The sequence below is a fragment of the Pangasianodon hypophthalmus genome, chromosome 3 (genome assembly GCF_027358585.1).
Source record: "Pangasianodon hypophthalmus isolate fPanHyp1 chromosome 3, fPanHyp1.pri, whole genome shotgun sequence".
NCBI classification, from domain to species: Eukaryota; Metazoa; Chordata; class Actinopteri; order Siluriformes; family Pangasiidae; genus Pangasianodon; species Pangasianodon hypophthalmus.
Genome location: NC_069712.1, coordinates 20865455 through 20886850, shown reverse-complemented (window position 1 = coordinate 20886850; position 21396 = coordinate 20865455). Strand labels below are relative to the sequence as shown.

The 21396-nt window shown below is 38.9% G+C and overlaps 4 protein-coding genes across 10 annotated transcripts in view; all 4 read right to left on the bottom strand.

Moving 5' to 3' along the window:
* The window catches only part of dctn1b (dynactin 1b), a 31061-nt gene extending 23852 nt beyond the window's left edge, over positions 1 to 7209 (bottom strand). For 3 of the 7 annotated variants that reach the window (XM_026938361.3, XM_026938378.3, XM_053232433.1), the window contains exons 1-2: positions 2296 to 4335; positions 43 to 294 (exon numbers count right to left, since the gene is read on the bottom strand). In XM_026938361.3, the coding sequence (XP_026794162.2) occupies positions 43 to 294; positions 2296 to 2343 (300 nt within the window). In that variant the 5' untranslated portion in view covers positions 2344 to 4335. Of the gene's footprint in view, positions 1 to 42; positions 295 to 2295; positions 4337 to 6343 lie in introns of those variants that run through there. The other 4 variants (XM_034302971.2, XM_026938352.3, XM_026938370.3 and 1 more) reach the window with 4 other exon arrangements.
* A 139-nt stretch (positions 7210 to 7348) lies between these two features.
* On the bottom strand, positions 7349 to 10368 carry LOC128317004 (probable N-acetyltransferase CML5). The gene is made up of 3 exons (XM_034302978.2): positions 10236 to 10368; positions 8649 to 8929; positions 7349 to 8412 (listed from the first exon to the last, which is right to left on the bottom strand). Exons 2-3 carry the CDS (start codon positions 8694 to 8696, stop codon positions 7750 to 7752), a joined length of 711 nt encoding a protein of 236 aa, XP_034158869.2. The 5' UTR covers positions 8697 to 8929; positions 10236 to 10368; the 3' UTR covers positions 7349 to 7749.
* On the bottom strand, positions 8938 to 11133 carry nat8 (N-acetyltransferase 8). The gene is made up of 2 exons (XM_053232438.1): positions 11042 to 11133; positions 8938 to 10314 (listed from the first exon to the last, which is right to left on the bottom strand). Exon 2 carries the CDS (start codon positions 10309 to 10311, stop codon positions 9643 to 9645), a length of 669 nt encoding a protein of 222 aa, XP_053088413.1. The 5' UTR covers positions 10312 to 10314; positions 11042 to 11133; the 3' UTR covers positions 8938 to 9642.
* A 1859-nt stretch (positions 11134 to 12992) lies between these two features.
* slc39a8 (solute carrier family 39 member 8) lies at positions 12993 to 21380 on the bottom strand. Its single transcript, XM_026942537.3, has 8 exons — positions 20795 to 21380; positions 20501 to 20660; positions 19631 to 19800; positions 19322 to 19444; positions 19052 to 19234; positions 15080 to 15284; positions 14757 to 14941; positions 12993 to 14647 (listed from the first exon to the last, which is right to left on the bottom strand). Exons 1-8 carry the CDS (start codon positions 20945 to 20947, stop codon positions 14498 to 14500), a joined length of 1329 nt encoding a protein of 442 aa, XP_026798338.3. The 5' UTR covers positions 20948 to 21380; the 3' UTR covers positions 12993 to 14497.
* Positions 21381 to 21396: the final 16 nt, after the last annotated feature.

Genomic DNA, 21396 nt, shown 5'->3' with positions numbered 1-21396 from the left:
CTCATTCTTACAATACGTAAGTAATGTCAGCAATTTGTTTACCTGTGACTGCCGCACAAATATCCCATGGTTCTCAACGCAGGTGAAGTAGCGCTTGCCTTGCACTGTGCCATCGTTCTTGCCTCTGGCCTCTTCCAGGATGACTCCCACCCATTTCCCTGAGGCGAAGAGCGTATTGCCGATGTAGGCCACAGTGCCACGATGACCCTTTCCAATGACCTCCACCACAGAGCCCACCTTCACTGGCCGTCCTCCTCCATCTGAACTCATCCTGCTGCTGCCACTGCTAGTGGTCTGAAAGACAGGCAGGGAGAGTGAGAAAGAGAGACTATACAAATGAGGCATTTGAGGACAGAATAGGAAAAGGTGTATGTGTCTGTTAATAAAATTAAATCCCATTGTTCATACAATCCAAAATATATACTGTATATGACATGCAAGACAGGGTGAAGCATAATTAAATTAAAAAAAAATCATCAGTAGTATCTTCATGTTGTAGCTTTTTTCTTTAATAATGTCTGATCTGCAAAATACTGCTCTGCCCACTGGAAGAGAAGAGAAATAGTGTGGGTAGTACTAACCAGCACTATAGTGCAGAACTGATAAATCAAATTTTCAATTCAAATTTCAGTTCAAAGTATGACTCAGACTGAACAAATCCTGCAACTGCTCTACACACATCTCAGAGAAAGTAGTCCAAATACCTGCATTCATTTCATAGCACACAAAGACACAACTAGCAACGATGCAGGTCTTCAGAGACATGTTCTATATTCATTTTCTGTTCAGTCAGATACTCTTTTTTGTTGTGCCAAGAGCAAGAGCAAAAGAGACAGTCAAAAATAATGTTCCTTTTTTACGAAAGCTACAAGCTTTCAACAAGTCTCAGAGTGCATGTATTATAATTTCACTATATTAGCTTATAATCAATCGATGGTGACATCTAGGTATTTGCAAGCAAAAATTACTAATAGATATATGATCAACTGACAATAGAACAAGAGTGCAGGAACTAGGTTAATAACATTTCTTTCATGAATTCGTATATGGGTATGCAAAGGTCATAGCATCTAACTTGAGAAAAACAATTACTATACAGAGACAGGAAGATTTTAAGCTATAAACTCCTCCAGTAAAAGGACCAATGAGTTATGATAGTGACTCAGCAAATATGGGAGGTGAGCAAAAGGAAAGAGAAAGTGTGAACTGTTTTAATGACTAAGCAAGATGGTGCTTTCAGTGCAGCTACTAAATAATTAGACACTGAATAATATAGGATTGCTATCTCATATATGTTTCATATATGTTTTGTTTAAGGGACCACTGTGTGTGTGTGCTTGTGAGTCTCTGTATCATGGGTAAAAACATGGGTGTACACGCACTGTGGCACAGGCCTCACTGGGAGCAAATATTTGCTGTTTGTTTGAAATTAAATCTTTTGGAGCAAGCAACCCTGGCTTACCGTTACTTCTTTTTTACAGGTCTGCAGCAGGGGTAAACTTAGTGTGTGTGTGCGCGCTCTTTTATTCTTTAAGGCTGCGATATGTGATCATCCACAATCCCACTTAGATGGTTCAGGAAACATGAATAAATAAACATGAACACATACACACACACACAAACACACACACACATACATTTGTACTGAAACCGTAAACTCAGTGTTTATTGTATCCTGCTTAAGTCCATACATTTAAGATACTGTAAAAACATCAAACTAGCAGTTCTCTATTTCTCTGTAAGACTGTTAGTTTATATGGAGATCATGCTGATGAAATGTCTGATGAAATGTCATTAAACTGCCTGCATGCAAGTTTTAGGAGCTACTGTAGGGTTTTTTTTTAAAATGCAGGTTGAAAAGGAGGTTGGATGAAGGATTAGATACTGGGTTTGCTTAAAATAATATGCAGATAACCTAAAACATTTTCAACTTTAAAAAAAAAAAAAAAAAAAAAAGAGAAAAGATTAAATATAATAAAAAATTGACTGATACATACACATTCTAACTGAATGCTGAATTCTATAATAGATTATTTAACTCTAGATCCCAGAAATGATATCACTGGGTGACATCATCATGTGTCATTTCAGTACACTTCCGGTCATGCTATACTACTTAGGAAAGCACAATAGCAATCTGATGATGTTACTCTTCCCCCAAATACAAATCCACTCAGCCACATGGAACCATCACTATCCAATACCTTTTGATATTACATAAAGACATGCCTTTCCTTATGGTGCACAGAAAATGAATAACAAACAGTAGGTTATTGTATTTGTGTAATTATTTACCTGTTTGTCACTCACCCTGCTATAAGTGTTCCTCTTCATTTGAGACATGCTGCTCCAGTGTTGCTGATGACTCCCTGCCCTTCTCTAGACAGCAATATGGTCTCTACCTCTCTGTCTCCCTTTGTCACACTCCCTACCTCCCCTGTCTTCCATCACACATCACTCTGTCTCTTCTCTCCATCCGTATGATGGCTGGATGAAACTTGCTGTCTGCTCTTGGTCCAGCAGAACGGAGCCTGATCCAGGAGAAGGCCAGCACCACTGCTTGATGCTCACTGATGAGCAGAGAATCAGCGCATACCCTCTTAAAAGCTAAATATGTGTGAATGCGAGCTGTCTGAGAGGTCTTGTCTACTAGGATGAAGAGTGCATATGGATGTATAGTGTGTATCTGGTGCTGGTGGGGGAGTGTGTGTGGAGAGCAATGCTACTGCGCTAGTGTCTGTGCTTTCTGCGAGAGAGCCAATGAGCCAGTGCTGGGTCCTAAAGTCCTCCATTATGCAGAAGCTTACACATTCTTATAAAAGCATACGTGAAGGTACATATAAGCACAAATGAATCATCAGAAATAAGCATTCACACATATGAACAACCAAACATTAATCCATTCACAAAGATATCCCTATAACAGAGTAATAGGATATTTATATCAGCGCTTCAACAGAACTGCAGTTTAGAGGTAAGAGGACACCATTATGAGTACATCGTCTGTCTATTCAAAACAGCCACTTGACTAATTAGTCACAGAATTAATATCAGTGTTCTGAATAGATTTGGTTATATTGCAGCCATTGCCAAAATTTGGGAATCAATACAATCTACTGCATGTAGACTGTAGGCTCAGACATAACTAAAGTTATAGCATAGTCATAAAACATCTATAATACTACATTCCACATTTTTCTCTCTCATTGCCACAACTCTTCTACCTGCCTCTCAAAAGTCCTAAATCTAGAGCCCAGGTTATCACATATTTATTCATTTGTATTCATTTGGCAGCATTATGATGCAAATGCACAAATTTTAATACATGTATCTAATAAATTGCTACTAATAAAGCATTCCTGTTGTACTGTACTACAGTAAGAGTTCATGATTGCTTTTCATTCCATATTATTCATTCTTCTAAAATATCAAAACAGCTACTAGTCCTGTAACTGAAACTGGACACGGAACCATGCTCTTTAATCCAGCTGGGATCATTTCACTCCAGCAAATAAATCACAGGGATGTCAGTCCTTAGTCGTTCTTTTTCCCATGCTGTTAACGTCAATGAGAGTGAATGTGTTCTGTAGGAAAGGTCACTTTAAGGCAGCGAGCTGGAGGAAAGTGGCCTCCCTATTCAGCCTTTCTCTTCTGCTGCAGGCCTGCTTCAATGTGACGCAGCTCTTAACAAAAAGCCAAAGAGACAGAGCAGTGTGCAACCTCAGCTGACGAGAGTGCCACAGACACACAGAAACACACACACAAAGGATTAGCACACGTTATGAGCTAAAACTGCAATGCAGCACTTACAGCTTTGCTTTTTATTTAATAATCCTGCACAGAAAACAACTAGGAGCAGGTGAAACAGAATCACTAATCACAGACTGATTCATAGGCTGATGGGACCCTCCACTGCATTCTGTCTCATAACATATGCGACGAGCAAAATTACACCATAGTTACCATTGCAGAAATGTACACTAATGCACCTTAACTGCAGCTCTTTTATTCCCTGGACAGATCTCCAGCAAAGTAGGTCTTTCATCTAGGCAGACATCCTAATGACAGGAAATAAGATCCATTACAGGGAAAAGTAGGAAGAGGACTGATCAGACGAGCTGAGAGGACATGAGGGACAAGTAAAGAGAGAGGAGGAAAAGGGTTGAAAGTGGTGATGAAGAAACATAGCAGCAAAAAATAGTTATACACTGGTGAGGTTCTTCTGTAAAAAACTAATTTTTTGCACCTTTCAACTCAAAATAGAAAGACTAGATCTTTACAGAACATCACATGCTCATTACTGACTGGCTAAATCATGCATCAGTCTAAGAGACCACAGAAAACAGAGAGTTGGAGGATGTTATATAAACCCAAAATGAACTGACTGATGCTCTTATTTATGTATATTTTTTATCAAAGGCATTTATATGATGTAATTTTAGATATGTAGTCAACTCTGGACAGCATTAATATGAGTATGTGAATGCATAATCCCCACCTAACGATAGCCAGGTTATTCAGATGAAAGAAATACGCCTCACTATAATAACATAAGCAACTTCGCATTACAACCTTTTCGCTAGGCAAAAAAGATAACCGACTGAAAAAGTGCAATTCTTCTTTGTGACAGTCATAGGATGTGTCCATTCAGCAATGAGCATGTGATGTTCAGTAAGCACCTAGCATTCTGTTTCGAGTTCATGTCGATGTGTTCCAGAATTTGCTGTTGCGTTTTTGTTTTGTTAACGTATTCAGCACTTACAGGCCACCTATCAGAAAGTGTTTTTGGATGCTAAGAACGCTCAATTATCCAATAAACCATTAAAGAACACTTAAAGATCCATTTTCTCTAAGCGTGTAATTATTAGGCCTGGAACCAAACTGCCAAAATGGACAATACGCTCATTTGGTGGCCACTTTTATCCAAAACTACTTACAAACGAGACTTATAGGCCTTGCTCAATGTCAGCCATGGGGACTCTGTGGCAGCTCTTTGATTTGAAACAACCTTTCAATCACTAACACTGTAGGTGAACTGGATTACACTCTTCCAGACAGGCTGCAGGACTCCTCATACATTCACAGAAAAAAGAAATTAATAAACAATCATTTTCACAGTACAAGGGCATGACATTGGGGTGGTGTACTTAAGGATATGCCTTCAAAACTTCTGCATGTACTTTTCACCTGGGAAAGTGAGAGGCGTTACCTTTAAAACTCACTAAATCTCTTAAACTTTCAGGATACATTATTGATTCCAGAGCTACAATCCTCTACAGTACATAGCTATTTTGTCCACTGTATTTACTAAATAACTCATAGCAGTTACTGAAGTACTGTGTATGCTTTAAGATATATATTCATAATAAAAAAGGACATTAGGGGTTAAAGGTTATTAGATCTGCCATCTTTGGCACATTATGCGTACCTTTGGCACCTTTGATGGTACCTCTGGTACCTTTGAAGGGAAATTTACATTGCCTTTAGTGTGGGGAAAATAAATTATCTGTGCAGTACATTTTGTGAATGTGTGTGTGTGTGTGTGTGTATACATGGAGCCCTGTGTTCCATTCAGGGTGTGTCCCCGGCTTGCAACCAGCTCTCCCGGAACAGTGTCCGGCTTCACCGCAACCCTGACCAGGATAAAGCAGTTGCTGGAGATGAATGAATGATTAAATAGGCTAGCTTTCTAGCTGATTTTTTGTTGTTGTTGTTGTTGTTTTCACCCCCACTCCCCTCCACCTCCACCCTCAGAACCAGAATTATGTTATTTCTATGCCCTCTACAGGCAATTAAAGGATTTGCATGGAGAGATTTTTTTTATACAAAGGTAAACATTTTATATATTTACATTTAGGAAACAAAATACAAGAAAAGTCCCTTAAAATTGACATCAACGCTCTTAATACTTTGCTGCTGTAAGTGGATTAGCTGTCGTGCAGTTGTTACTGAGGTAGTAAAGATACTGAGAATGCACCTGTCACCTTAACCACTCTGCTGTGTAACGGAAAATAAAGTCCCTCTCAGTCAGCGCTGCTGTCAGGGAAAGTAAAGCTTTAGCTAAATATCATACATATGACTGACAATATCCCCGTCAGCCAAAGTCTATCTGTCTAACAGACTGTACACAGAATGTGGAGCTCAACAGGTTACTGAGCCCTGTGGGTTTTTTAGTGTTTGTTATGATTTGAGTATTAAAAACCCGTCAGATTTGCATTCACCGCCGTAAGACAGCAACAAAGGCAAAAACAAACTGTGAGACTTGACAGATATGCAAGCCGGAGGCCCGAGGCGGTTCTGTTGTTCATGCTTTTTTATTTCTGGAGCATGGCTAACAACTTACCCCGCTGTTTTACACCAGTAATATGTGGACGCGGGCCGCTCTGTTCATTCCCATACAGTGGAGATGTGAGAGCTCGCCTGGCTACTTCCGGTTCTGCGCTGCGTCAGAGCCTGCACTGGCTAAACACATCCACAACCAACCAGGCTTTAAAATCAAATGTGTGTGGAGTTTCCGTACGTCAAAGATTATTCTACACATACACACACATACACACACACTAGTGTACCATACTACACCATTCTGGTGTAGATTATCTTCTTATGACAACATTAGCCTGTTGCTTTATTCCTTACTTGACTGCTGTATTTAACATTATACATTATATGGCCAAAAGTTTGTGGACACCTGACCATCACATTCATATTTTCTTTTTGAACATCCCATTTCAGATGTAGTCCCCCTTTGCCGGTATAATAACCTCCACTCTTCTGGGAAGGCTTTCCACTACATGTTGGAACATGGCTGTGGGGATTTGTGTTCATTCAGCCACAGGAGCATTAGTGAGGTCAGGCACTGATGTAGGGTGAGGAGGCCTGGGGTGCAGTCTGCGTTCCAGTTCATCCTAAAGGTGTTCAGTGGGGTTGAAGTCAGTGATCTGTGCAGGACACTCGAGTTCTTCCACACCAGCTCTGGCAAACATGTCTTCATGGAGCTTGCTTTGTGCACAGGGGTATTGTCATGCTGGAACTGGCTTGGGTGAAGATAAAATTGTAATGATACAGCATACAGAGACATCCTATATAGAGAAAAAATTATATACACACACACGTTTTGCTGTGCTTTGATTGGCTGAAAAATTCACCCCATATGTTATGTTTTGTTACCTGTACATTTAAAGCATGTTGCAGACGCCCTTAGAGTGCATTGTAGTTTCTATCAAAAAAAAGCTTTCTCTTGCTTGTTCACTAGTTCATTTACTAAATGACAATAATCTGATCTATCAGGCTATCAGGCTGAGTTTCTTGTATGGCAAGAAAACCCAAGACAAGGATTTTTTTTAACATATAACTTTTAACATGTATATATTTTCTAGCATCAGTGCTCAGGACATTACACTAAGAAAATTATGGTTTTCTTAGAAATACAATGTTATATTAAAGAAATACTGATTTGACATATGTGCAATGAATAATTTAGCAACTGTACTTATAAAAAATGGGGAAACCACTAAAACATATATTGAATGTTCTTAGATGAACAATGACAAGATTAACTATTAAGGTTGCAATGGTGGAACAAAATAAAGGTATTAAGCATGCTTCACCGAGTGATCATAGTAAATATGATTAATACAGCAAAAAGGAACACCTTACATACAATGTTGTAACTGTTCACAAACATGTCCCCAAAATCCAGGTTTACTGTAATCATTTCTTTGAAAATTCAACACCACCAACATGTTCTGTTCATTTTATAGCTGCCTTATATGCGTATTTAAACACAAGGAAGTTGATGAGCCTGGCACAAAGTGATGGCCAAACAAACTCCTCCTCCTTGTGGAATCCCAGGCTGTGGTAGAGTTTAAGGGCATCTGACTGCACCAGAGAGGTGAACAGCACCACCCTCTCTACTTTATGCCTGGCAGCAAACTCCAGGGCGGTCCGACAAAGTGCTTTGGCAAGGCCGCGGTGCCGAAACTCTTTTCTCACCGAGATGCGTTTCAACTCCCATGCTCCAGGCTCTGTCACACAGGGTAATATTGCCACTGTTCCTATTAAGGAGCCCTTAGACTCGGCTACCCAAAAGCAGCTAACCTGACCTCGGTGCATGTAGGATGCCCGAATGTCCTGCAGGTCTTCGCTGAGCCCGAGCTGTATTCCCTGTTCAAAAAGACAGGATACAGCAAACCTGCCAGCCAGCAGAACTCCAATGAGACACAGAATGGAGGCCAGAAAAGAGCCAAACAGGAAGAGGAAGAGAATTAAGAGTCCTAGCAGCACAGCCTGAACCCAGTGCTGTTTCAGGGTTAGGACACACACAGCTCCTTCATGCTCTCTGAAGCCTGTAGAGTACAACTCCCGCACAGAAGAGTAGTCCACGTCTTGATACTCTCGGATCTGATACCACATCTGAGACACAGAACCAGGAAGAATGGATAGACAAATTGTTGCATACACATAAAGTCAAGCATGCATACTGTGTAGTATTACTGTGTACTCAGGTGAAAAACAGAGCAGCAGTATTATCTGGGTGATCTTTTTTAAGCTTCTTTTGGATTTATCCTTAGAAGATCTGAGAGACAATAAGACACTGAAAATATCTAAATGTTGTAATACGCTTGAGTACAATCTGGTAAAAAGCTTACCCTTACACAGTTTCTTCTGCTGATCAGACAGTCAATCTCTGTGTCCATTAAACAACAAATGCATTTTACATTTAGCAGACACCCTTATCCAGAGCAACTTTCATTTATACAACTGAGCAGTTGAGGGTTAAGGGCTTTGCTCAAGGGCCTAGGAGTGGCAGCTTGGTGGTGCTGGGATTTAAACTCACGAAGATGTGTGGAAAATTCAAAACTTCCTGTATGTCATCACATGATCACTTTTCCTCCATTCTGAGCCAGCAGTGCTGCCTTACAATGGATGCCTCCAGGAAAGAAAAAAAAAAAACATTACTAAAATGAAACAGCTCCTCCTAGGCCATGTCTACAGTAATAACACAGTCATAAAACAAGTTTTTGTACAAAAAAGGTTTTAATTACAGGCAAATTATAGGTAAATCAACCCAAATGCATGCTTGACTGCATTCAATGGGTCAGTGCAATAATTACATGAAGATTAACACAGAAATTTGTCTACTATTAATTGCTTTTTAAATGACATACAGTACATTGAATGGATAAAATTATGTTTCCTAACAGACTGCGCCTGCTGGCGACTCTCCTAAAAAGAACTTTAATCTATCACCTGAAATACTCTAAGCCTATATAACAATCAATAATTATTTAATAATGTGTTATAGGGTGTTAGTGTCAAAACAGAAGAATGTGAGCTGAAAAGTACAATTTGAGGAAAACAGAGGAACAGAGGTACCTGTTAGTTGTATCTGAATATCTTTGGGATATGTATCTCAGGATATTTGTGATTATGATTCTAATCAATGGCTGAATGCGGAGTTAACTGTGCACTTTATGCATTTTCATCTTTACTCCGGAACGATTCAATAAACAGAAAGTATAACAACTATCCCCTTCCACATTCAAACACTTACAGGGGCCACTAATGTAACTGAAATACATGAACAGAATAAGTGAATGGGGCAACACTTTTTTTTTTAAGTAAAGCGAACCACATTCTCATTTAGTTTCCAGGCTTCTGTAGGTCAAGCCTGTACTCAAATAAAGTGAAGTTGGTGATCTTGGCGATGAACTCTGGGACGACAAACTCTCGGACCTTCTTGTAGCCCGCATTTTCATATAGCTTATGAGCATCTGTCTGTACAACTGAAGTATAGAGCACCACAGCTGGAAAGCCCCTCAGCTGAGCAAAGTCGGCCACGGTGCGGCACAGGGCTTTGGCGATGCCCCTCCCACGGTGGGAGTGCTTCACCGACATGCGCTTAAGCTCCAGGCAGCCCTCATTGTGCTCAGCAGGGAGGCACGCCACTGTACCCACCACCCGACCCTGGCACTCGGCCACCCAAAAGCAGGAGTTGGCCGCCTCCAGGTACGTTTCCCGGATATTGTTAAGGTCTTTACGCAGGGAAACTTGGATGTAGCTGGAGAACATGTAACTGATTCCCTGGCGCCCTGCAGCCAGCAGCAGCGTAACAGCCAGGATGGGCAGCAAGATGGACTTAGAGCTGGCCAGCAGAGCGCAGAACACACATGCTAGCAACATCTGGGTGGGTGGCTGTTTCAGTACATGCATGCATGAGGATGGCACATGCTCACTCATTCCAAGTGTGAAGATCTCCTTCACGTCTTCCTCATCATCGTCCTCATAGCGACGAATCTGCACTTCTGCCATGGCCTTCAAACCAAATACACACAGTGCCTCTGATTACACTCCAAAATCTGAGTAAGTGGCTGCAGGGCTGAACAGGTGAGCTTTAAAATGGCAGCCAAAAACAGGAAACTTTGAGCTGACAGCATTAATGCATTCACAACAAACTTAACAGTGTTTACAGAGATCACAGTTTCTAGCTAATAATTGACTGTAAACACAAATCCTGAGTCACAAAGAAAGCATTTAATGATCTAATGGTTTCAACAGGGGCTTTGCTAAGCAAAATGAATTGGTTCACTTGAGATGGATTTTTTAAAATGCATTGTTTGCATCCTAGCAGCCATGTTATTAGGTTATAAATGGTGTGTGGCTTGACCTTCTGTCTTCAATAGGACTGTATAGACTTCGTTTAGACTTCTTGTGTTAGAAGTGTACAGTCAGCTGACTCCTCTTCTCTCCTCTCTACATAAACCCCTTAAACCATAAACTTCAGAGCAATGTGAACACTGAATTATGCCAGCATATTTTAAATAGTTAATTATGAACCAAATCCTCAGCACTAAATGCCTTCAGTGTGTGTTTTAAATAAAGGAAATTACTTTGGCAAGGCGAACTGAGTGCTACTTGTGCTAACAATGAATACAAAACGTGCAATACATTAAAATACAGTCATAGAGTTCGGTAAATATATTGAAAAAATAATAAATGTAAAAACTAACGTTTTTACCAATGGTGTTGTTTATTCACTAACCTTTCCTGAATGCAACCCAGTCCCTCTTCCTCTTCCTCTTCTTCTTCTCTTAGCTGGTAGTGAGCTTTAGCGCTCTCCAGCGGGGGGAAACGCTCATCACAGTGTCAAAGTAAAAGTCTTCTTTCCAGGCACTGAATGAAGAAATGAAGAACTGCAACTCAAAGAAATTAGGCACTTTTTTGATACCACGTTATTGTTTTATTAAAAAAAAAGTTGTACAGAAACCAGTCAAAAATAAATTTACAGTCATTTGTATTACAATTATTAACATATTCCACCAAATAAGAATGAAACCTAAAAGTGAGAAGAGGTGTTTCCTGTGATTTAGTCACAATTTTTATATTCCAGAGGAAATTGGTAGGGTTTTGGGTTCTTTTCTGTTTACTAATATCTAGCTACATTTAAATCCTCCATAAAGACTGCAAAAACATTTGAGCATGTAGCTAATCCACCATACACCATGTCTCATCTGTATTATCTTCTTCATATCAAGTTGACGTGTGTTATGACATTTGATTGCTGTTTTCCACATGGAGAGAAAACTAAAGTATAATGTAATGTGTGTACTCAGAGAACTTTTGTAACATTAGTTGAAAAAAACAAACAAAAAAACAAACCAGTCGGGACTGTCGCAGAGATGGAGGTTTTCCATCTCCATATGTGCACATATCAGTGTATAAATCTTGTAGTTGTACTTTTTTTCTCATTACACCTTTCCTTTTATTTTTTATACATCAGAGATGGTCTACCAGCTCGAGCAGCCTGGATTGTGTCTTGGTAGCTAGTAGCTGGTCAGACCAGGCTGGAATTTTCAGCAGGGAAATTTGGTTTGCTGTCAGTTCTTTAAAAAGTGCCATTTGGCTTGATGGTGAAGGCGCAATGACCAAAAAAAATAATAATAATAATAATCCAGATTCATACACTGATATGTGCATAGATATAGCAAGCCGCCCCCCTCTGTGACAGTCTTGACTGGTTTTTGATTAATATCACAAAGGGTCTCCAAACAGACACCTGCTTTAGTTTTCTCACTATGTCAAATGTGGCAATCATACTTCACAACTAATCTGTCAACTTGATATGAAAAAAGGTAATACAGAGGAGATATGATTTACTGTGGATTACATACATGGACATATCTGTAAAAACAGAGCAGCTGTACAAGTTTTGTGTTCCATATCGTATATTTAAAGGCACCACTTTGGTGAATAGCTTACTAATACAACATTCACTTGAGCTTAGACCCCGATTAAGGTTTGTGGACTGGAATGGAAATAAAATCATACAGTCCCGATTAGCTAAACTTCAGGCAAGCTTGCTAACAAACCGAGCCTCAAAGTCAATCCTAACTGGTTTTCTATTGGCTGTACAGTACACTGCGCCAGATGATGATCACAATGATCACCATATAAGTGAGGTTGGACTCATCCAGCCTTCGTCATGCTTGTTAATGACACATCCACAACCTGAAATTTTTTTTGTGTGTGTTACTGGAACCAAAATCAACAGATCACTAACACTGTTTTTGTCTGATTTTAACAGCGATTTCAAATCCATGTTTGAAATGTGATCTTGTATATTTCATCTGAGCTGTTTCACCTTTATAAAACAGTAGAAAAAGTAGATAAAGTCCTTCTAGTATAGTCCATTTTGCAGCCATCTTGGCTATTTTCAGTGATGCAAGGCATGGGGCAAAACCTCCATGTCACAGAAATGACTGACAAACACAGATCTAGAATTGCTGTTAAAATCTGAGATTAAATCCTGTAAATAATGTCTGGTCTTCAGGTTGCTCCAGCTAACGTGTATGAACATATCTCTATAATGAAACAAAGTGCCCTACCGTGCTGTGAAAAAGTATTTCTTCTGTCTTTGCATAATTGTCACACTTAATCAGAACTTCCAACAATAATTATTATAGGACAAAAACAACCTGATTAAACACAAAACACAGTCTTTAAATGATCATTTATTGAAGGAAAAATACAGTTACCCAACACCAAATGGCCTTGTGTGAAAATGTAATTGCCCCGTTAGTTACTCAATCAAACGATTAACAATATTTGATTGATAATTGGGTTGAATTAGATTAGACTCACTCAAGCTAGATTACTGCCAGCCCTGTTGAGTCTAAGCATCCCTTAAACAGAACCTTCCCAGCAATGTGAAGCAGACTACAAGCTCTCAACAAGCAGCCCACTATGTTGCAATCAAAAGAAATTCTAGAAGAGCTGAGAAAGAAATATATTGAAATATATCAGTCTGGAAAGAGTTACAAAAAGACATTTCTAAGGCTCTGGGACTCCAGTAAACCACAGTGAGTGCCATTATCTCCAAAAGGAGAAAATCTGAACAGTGGTTAATCTTCCCAAAAGTGGCGGGAAGAAAATCTTTAAGGACAATGTCCGTTCATCATCAGTCCTGAAGCTTAAGCACAATTGCATTATGCAGCAAGACAACAGTCCAAAGCACAAGTCCAACCCTGAATGGTCCAAAAGAAACAAGATTTTGGAGTGACCTAGTCAAAGTACTGACTTCAACCCCATTGAAATGCTGTAGCAGGACCTTAAACAGGCAGTTAATGCTAGAAAGCCCAACAACAGGACTGAATTAAAGCAATTCTGCAAAGAAGAGTGGGCCAAAATTCCTCCACAGCGATGTCAGAGACTGATCTCCAATTATCAGAAGCATATGGTTAGAGATGTTGCTGTCAAAGGTGACACAACCAGTTATTAAGTTCAGGGGGACAATTTGTTTCACATGGGTGATATAGGTCTTCCATAACCTTTTTCCTCCAGTAAATAAAATGATCAATTAAAAATTATGTTTTGTGTTTCCTTATTTTGTATGAGGATCTAAAACCTTTTAGTGTAGGGAAAAAAAGCAAATAAAATAGAGGAATAGAGGAAATCGGGGGGCAAATACTTTTTTCACAGCACTGTATAACTGGACATGTATCAGAGTAAGAATATGATTTTTTGCTAACATCTTTACCAAACCAATAAGGACTGAATACAGTTGCCATGTTGAAATGTATATACTGCCCCATTCATTTAAAAGCAGTGTCCTGTCTGTACTCTCTGGCCTACTCTCTTGTATCACTGGAAATAACTGCCTGAGAGAGTTGCCAAAGTAGTTTATATTGTTTATGTGCCCACAAGTCAAGTCTGAAAACCTAGCGAAGGAAACCTTCTAGAGGCTTGGAGACAAACAGTAAATTGGAGCGTCTTTGTGTCCAATGCCCCTATACACAGATTAATTACAAAAAATAATTTATAATTCCTTTTTTTCTATTACTACAATGTTACATGATATACATTATTGTGTTAAACAGTAGGAATAGAGTCCAAGTCAAGAGTTTTAAAATGATAGATCTTTACATTGTCTCATTTTCGCTTGTGGTATCGACCATTTGGTCTCTGGTTGTGTGGACTAATCTCATATTCATTGTTCCCTTTATCCCAGATTGATGTCTCCAGCAAACATGGTGATGAGGAGGATAATGGAAAAGCCGGTTAGCAGGCCACCATTTTGGAACAGAAAGAATAAGATCTTCCCTCTGCGGCCTCTGGCATGTGCGTTCATTATTTCATTCATCTCTGGAAACTGAAATCAGCCACAAAGTGAAGGTTCAAATACACAATAATACTGTATTATAGAAACTCTTTGTCAGTTATACCATTTATTTTAAGATGTGATACTGTATGTGCCTTACCATGTCTGCCAGAGAGATGTAAAGAAACATTCCACCAGCAATGGCAAAGATGGCATTTGGAGCGAAGCTGCTGCCCAGCAAGATACCCAGCACCAAGCCGAGATAACAGCACACAGCAGAGAGCAGGTTAAAAAACACTGCCTGAGGGACACTCATACCAGAGCTCAAGAGAATCACAAAGTCACCTAGAGACAGACAACAAGAGGGTAGAGAGACGCAGAGAAAGAGAGTGTAACTAGGCCAGTTGGAAACAGACACAATATTCAGCTTAACCTGCCTAAATGCAACGGATATTCCTCACAATCCAAGGACTTTGGACTTACCTAGCTCATGAGGAAACTCCTCACAGACAATGGCTATAGAGGTACTGAAGCCGGTGAGAAGAGAAACGGTGAAGGAGGCTCCAATGGCCAGTCCATCTATAAAATTATGCAATCCATCACTCAGAGTGATCATCCAAGCCACCGTTTTTATGTTTGACACTTTTTCCCCTCGCAGCCAGCGACATCCCACTAGCATGCATGTCTCCTAAATATAAGCAGGGGCACACACTTATACTGTACATACACACAATTGTGAAGTGCTGTACAGAAAAAAAAAAACTCATTAAGGCATTAAGGACATTGATTACTACAGGAAATAACAGGAAAATGTAATAGGTAATAGGTAGACATAAAATTATTTTGACACCGGGGAAAACAAAGAGACGTGTCTCAAAATTTTTAAATTCCTATGAACAGAATGCACTTTTTTTCCCCCAATTATTGATATCCATTAAAATCAACCAATGATTATTTCATAGATACATTGTGTAATGATTGTGAATCACTAATATATAAGAATAAATAATGATGTATTCTATTTTTACTCAACAGCAAAGCACTACAGATAATTAAAAAAAAAGAGTAGTGAAGTAGAACTTGTCATGCTTGTCAAAATTATCACACTTCTGAATTCTTCCACCTGTATTTTAAATCCTATTCCAATACTAGGCCACATGTAATGGTTTTGCTATCTTGCTGATGGGTTCTTTTGCTATCTTGCTGATGATTCTTTCAGTCTAATGATGGTTTGCTTCACTGGCAGTGATGGCTCTTTGGACTTGAGCGTTAACTGCAATAGATAACAAATGCAAATGCCTCACTTGAAATCAACTTTAGACCATTTATCTGCTTGTAATGTGAAATAATGAGGGGATAACACCACAGAACAGCTGAGCAGTCAACTGTCCAATTACTTTTGGTCCCTTAAAGGGGGAGGAGCACATATAAAAATTGCCATAATTCCTACATATAAATACCCTCACAATAAATCATATTAAATCCAACTTTGTCAATGTCTAAATATTTATGGACCGGACTGTATCTCTAATTTTCCATTTCTGAAAAATATACGAAAAAATGTCTTCTCACAGCTCAGTGACTTGTTAAATGAAAACAAAAGTTAAGAAAAATTCTGGTTTGGTTTCAGATCAAATCATAGCACTGAAACAGCATTAGTGAAAGTAATAAATGATCTGAGATGCAGGCAATGTGTTCGAAACTTTCGATTTATACCACAATGCAGCCAGATTCTCAAATCATAAGGTGTGCATTAATTTTCCCTGACAGTAGTTATGGTTGTAACATAAACGATAAGTTTAGCAATTCAGTAGCAATTCAGTCACTGGGACTTGTATGGTTGACACTTCACATAATCTAAGCCTAATAATAAATGGATTAAGACATGTTATTTAACAAAGAAAAGCGTATGCTTGTTGATATGGTGCAGTTTTCAGTTAGGAGATGTTTATTTAAAATTTATGGTAAGTCTCAGGACATTACTGCTTTGTAACAGTAAGTTTTCTACAGGACAGAAGATTTTATACTTTCCAGTTTCTCTGTAACATGGCAGACTGCATTTTTCTTTTTCTTATTAAGAGAGAAAAAAAGAAGCTGGTAAGAAATGAATATTTATAGCTACTATAACATAAGTGATAACGGCAAATTTTTCTTGTGGATATTCTATAACGTTAAATATAACTATAAACTGTTAACAACCGTGGTGTTGTTCATTAATAAATTAGAAGTTATAACTGTTGGCAAATTGTACCATACTACACCATTCTGGTGTAGATTATCTTCTTATGACAACATTAGCCTGTTGCTTTATTTCTTACTTGACTGCTGTATTTAACATTATACATTATATGGCCAAAAGTTTGTGGACACCTGATCATCACACCCATTTGTGCTTGTTGAACATCCCATTCCAGATTTAGTCCCCCTTTGCTGGTATAATAACCTCCACTCTTCTGGGAAGACTTTCCACTACATTTTGGAGCATGGCTGTGGGGATTTGTGTTCATTCAGCCACAAGGGCATTAGTGATAGTGGTACAGAGTCAGCATTCCAGTTCATCCGAAAGGTGTTCATTGGGGTTGAGGTCAGGGCTCTGTGCAGGCCGAACCATGTCTTCATGAACCTCGATTTGTATACAGGGGCACTGTCTTGCTGGAACAGGTTTGGGCCTCTTAGTTCCAATGAAAGGAAATTGTAATGTTACAGCACACGAAGACATCCTACAACACTGTGCGATTCCAACTTTGTGGCAACAGTTTGGTGAAGAACCACATATGGGTGTGATGGTCTAGTGTCCACAAACTTTTGGCCACATAGTGTAGCTCATAGATTTATCTATTTAACTGGAAGACAATATTTTCTAAATCTAGGTGAACAGGTCTACCACAGGGCTTTGTACTTTGGCCACTTTTATTTTCTTTTTATGTTGCCACTGGGTGAGATTATTAAGATGCATGGAATCAACAACAGTACATATCTGTAGTGACAGATGTCATTACTCGTGATAAGCTGATAATGTGTCTGTTCAGCATTGTTGGCTGGATGAATCACATTTTTAAACTAAATGAATTCAAGAAGGAAATGCATGTAATTGGCAGTGAACAAAGAGAAAAAGATACACCACAGACATGCAAATCTGGCTCTACAAACAAAAGCTGAAGTTAGAAATGATTCTGGACTGAACTTTTAAACCGCACATATAGCACAGGTAAGACCCTATCTCCAGTTACAAGATGTGCAAAACGCAACAACAAGGATATTAACACATGCAGTTTTAACCTCGCTTGACTGCCTATTTCCTTTAGAACTCACTATATAATTTTACTTCTAGTTTTTAAAAATCTTAATGCTTCCAAATCTTTGGTGCATAAAAACAAAAATCTGCTTCACCACTCCTTTTAAGTTTCATACTTCAGATAATCTCAGGACGCAAATTGGAACATAGTTATCACATATTCAGGGATGCCTGATAACTATGTTCCAAATTCTTGAGATCATCTAGTGCTAGCCTTCTCCACATCCCACATATGAAACTTAAAAACAGGGCGAAGCAGTTTTTGTTTAAAGCACCAAATATCTATAACAAATTCATCAGGAATTAATAAACATTCACCTGGCTCCATCTACTACTGATTTTAAAACATCTAAAATATTTTTCTACTCTAGCATTAAACTAGTGTTTATTATTTGCTTTCCTTTTACTGGCCCCTTACTTTTACATTACTTTTACATGATGTATTGCAGGTTTATTCTATTTTTACACACTTTATTTATATATTCTTATATTTTATATTGTTATTGTTTTATTTTCTCTGTCACTGCTATCATTTATTGCATTTTTATTATTTGCCTATTTTATTTTTTTGACTACCTATTCTTTCATATTTGCTTTTTTTCACTGTAAGACACTTTGAGCTCTATTTTAAAAGTCTGAAAGGCACTATGTAACTAAAATGTATTATTTTATTATAGTTTAATAATAGTTATACTATTTATCATAGGGTTATGACACAAGATGAGACACAAAGCACAAGTATGAAACAGGAAAGACCAAACCATAAAGATATATTAAAATAAAAAAGATAAAACTTCAAACTAAGAAAGAATGTCAAGGCTAACTAAAGCAAAGAGTAAACATTGTATATTGTATATAAAACGTGAAGAGGATGTGTTCTGTTAATCATTAGGTATCATTAGACACTAAACTATCAGTATGATAACACCAACCTGATGTATCAGTACACTACAGCCCAGCTTTATAGACACAAGATAAAGTATGTGGGAAATGTAGGACAAAAAAACATCTAGCGTATTCTAGTATCCAATACTTGGGTTAATATATTATTGAGCCATGAGTAATTATGAAGGAATGAGGAACTTGGGGCTGATTTCTGTAAAAATATAATATTTGTTCAGGGTAAGGTGTATGATAATATGTATAAGCTGTCAGGGTACCTGTTCACTGGCTGGGTTCATGGTTGGCTGGCTTGGTTTCTCACTGGGGCTGTTTGGTAGGACCTCATGGTTGGCGTTATTTGTGATGACGTCACTTGTCATGCTGTTTATGATAATGTCATTGCTGAAGCTGGTGATGGTTACATCATTAGTCTGTAGTGAAGGGAAGTGGCTGTGGCAATGCTGTATAGAGGTAGAAAGGATGGTACAGTGAGCTCTTACTCTTCTTCTAATAACCAGTTTTGAATCAAGATGTGATTGAACTCTTACCTCTGGATCTGCTTTCAGTGCTATTTTTAAGACTCTTTCCGTAAAGTACAGGAGGTAGAACCCTCCAAAAATCCCAATCGCATTTGACACATAGTTATCAACTTTTGGGTCAAATCCAAGAGCCTGTTAAACAAAAGATATGAATGTTCAGGTTTTTGAACACAATACAGTGGTTTGGGTTGATTTTATTAACCTAATTCCTTTTCTCCAGTTGACTCACTGTCTATTTGGATTCTTTTACTGTAACTTACTGTTTACTCTCTTATTAATCTTTGATTATTCTTCTGCTGCTTCCTGCTTGCTTCTTACCTCTGGGATAAGTTGCATTACAGCATTGGAGAATAATGTTCCTATGGCCACCCCAATGAAGTAGGTCAACACTTTTGGGAAGTAAGATTTCTTAGTGAAGGGAACCAAGAGTAACCCCAGTAGAGAAGCCAAGTTAATTATTGTCACAGCCAAGAAACTATAACCCCAAACTGAAAAAGAGAGACAGATACTGATTAGGGACATGATCTAAAACACAAACTAGAATCACTACATGGGATTTCACTGAAGTCTGGTGAAGAATTAACATTAAATGATCATCCTGGCAGTAACGCAACATTTCCTTATACACTCTCCTTCACAAAAATCCACTAGAGATTTGGAAATCTCCACATGAATTGGTTACAGGACAGAGAGGTTCCTCTATTAAGCGAGAACTGAGACGGTGATGGAAATTCCACAGCCCTGCTTGATATCACATGTACTCTACTCGCAGGTGAAAAGGTATAAGATGCGATAGACACTGCTTCTGGGAAATGTATGCAAACACTGTACACCAACACTAACGGCAATATCAATCTGAAATGATTCAAATGACTTAGAAACTCCAGCTAGATTCGATTTCTTGTTATTTAGAGACTGAAACAATGTATGAGAATCATGGGGGTGGTATTAAAAAATAAAAAAAAGCAAAAAAGCTTATGGCATGCCTCAGTGAAAGAAATCTTGGATTATGAATAAGAAAAAACTGACCACATTCACTCATGTAGTAATCCTCAAAGAGTGGCCACTGAGAAGTAGAGGACAAATGGACATGTCGCTATGTGGGGCAGTAATGAAAATACCGGTTTAAAAAAAAAAAAAGTGCATCCCGGGAAGTGTAAAATAAGAGATGGTTTTGTATGCACTCACCTTGAGGCTCAATGGTTATGGTCGAGGGGGTCATGTAAGGGCAGGAAGGGAGAAGAACCTGGGTAAGAACAGCTGGGCATATGAGCTCTAGCTGATCTACAGTCAGTTCAGATGCATTAGAGAGCCCAAAGGCATCCAGGAGATCTGAAGCAGACAAACACTGCACAACTTTGTAAAATTAGTCAAACAGAATCTGTTAATAAACAAAAGTGAATAAACTTGTATATGGAAATAGGCTAAACAGAGGAGTATAAAACAGTGTAGATACAGACTGGCACAGCTCCTCAGCTTTACCTCAGCATTCCTTAGCGGATTCGCCTCGCTGTCTACTGATGCTGGAGCTCGGCGGGAGGTGATGAGGTATAAAAAGTTCTCCAAGTTTGTCGTCGAGAGTGAATTGTTATCCCCGTAGAAGCTCAAAAGGTCCCCAAGAAAACGTTCCCCCATATTTCTGATTTATTTTATATCCGTTTGTTCGGTGTTTTTTTGTTTTTGCTTTTGTTTTTTTTTCAGAAGGCGCGCGCAGTAAAACTAGCTGAGGCGACTCCTCAGCTTGAAGCAAGTTCAAAACAAACATGAATCCTCTAGTTACCCGTTTAAATGACCTCCCAAGCCTGGCAGTTTGGTATCAGTCCAGGAACTCAAGCACCTCTCACTGTCTCTGCTTTTATCTCTGAGGTAGTCAGAACAAAGTCTGAGCCCTCCTCCTGAGCTCCAAATGAGCGACAATAAAAGAGTTTTACACCTCCGGAGATGCCAATATCAGGAGACGTTCAAAGATCAGTAGCTCGTGGTCCATCTGCTCTGCTTCACGCCGGTAAATCTTCATGGCGGTTGCTATAGTTGTGCTCGACTATGTCAAAGGACTCTTTGTTACTCTGTTGCCCACCTCTCTC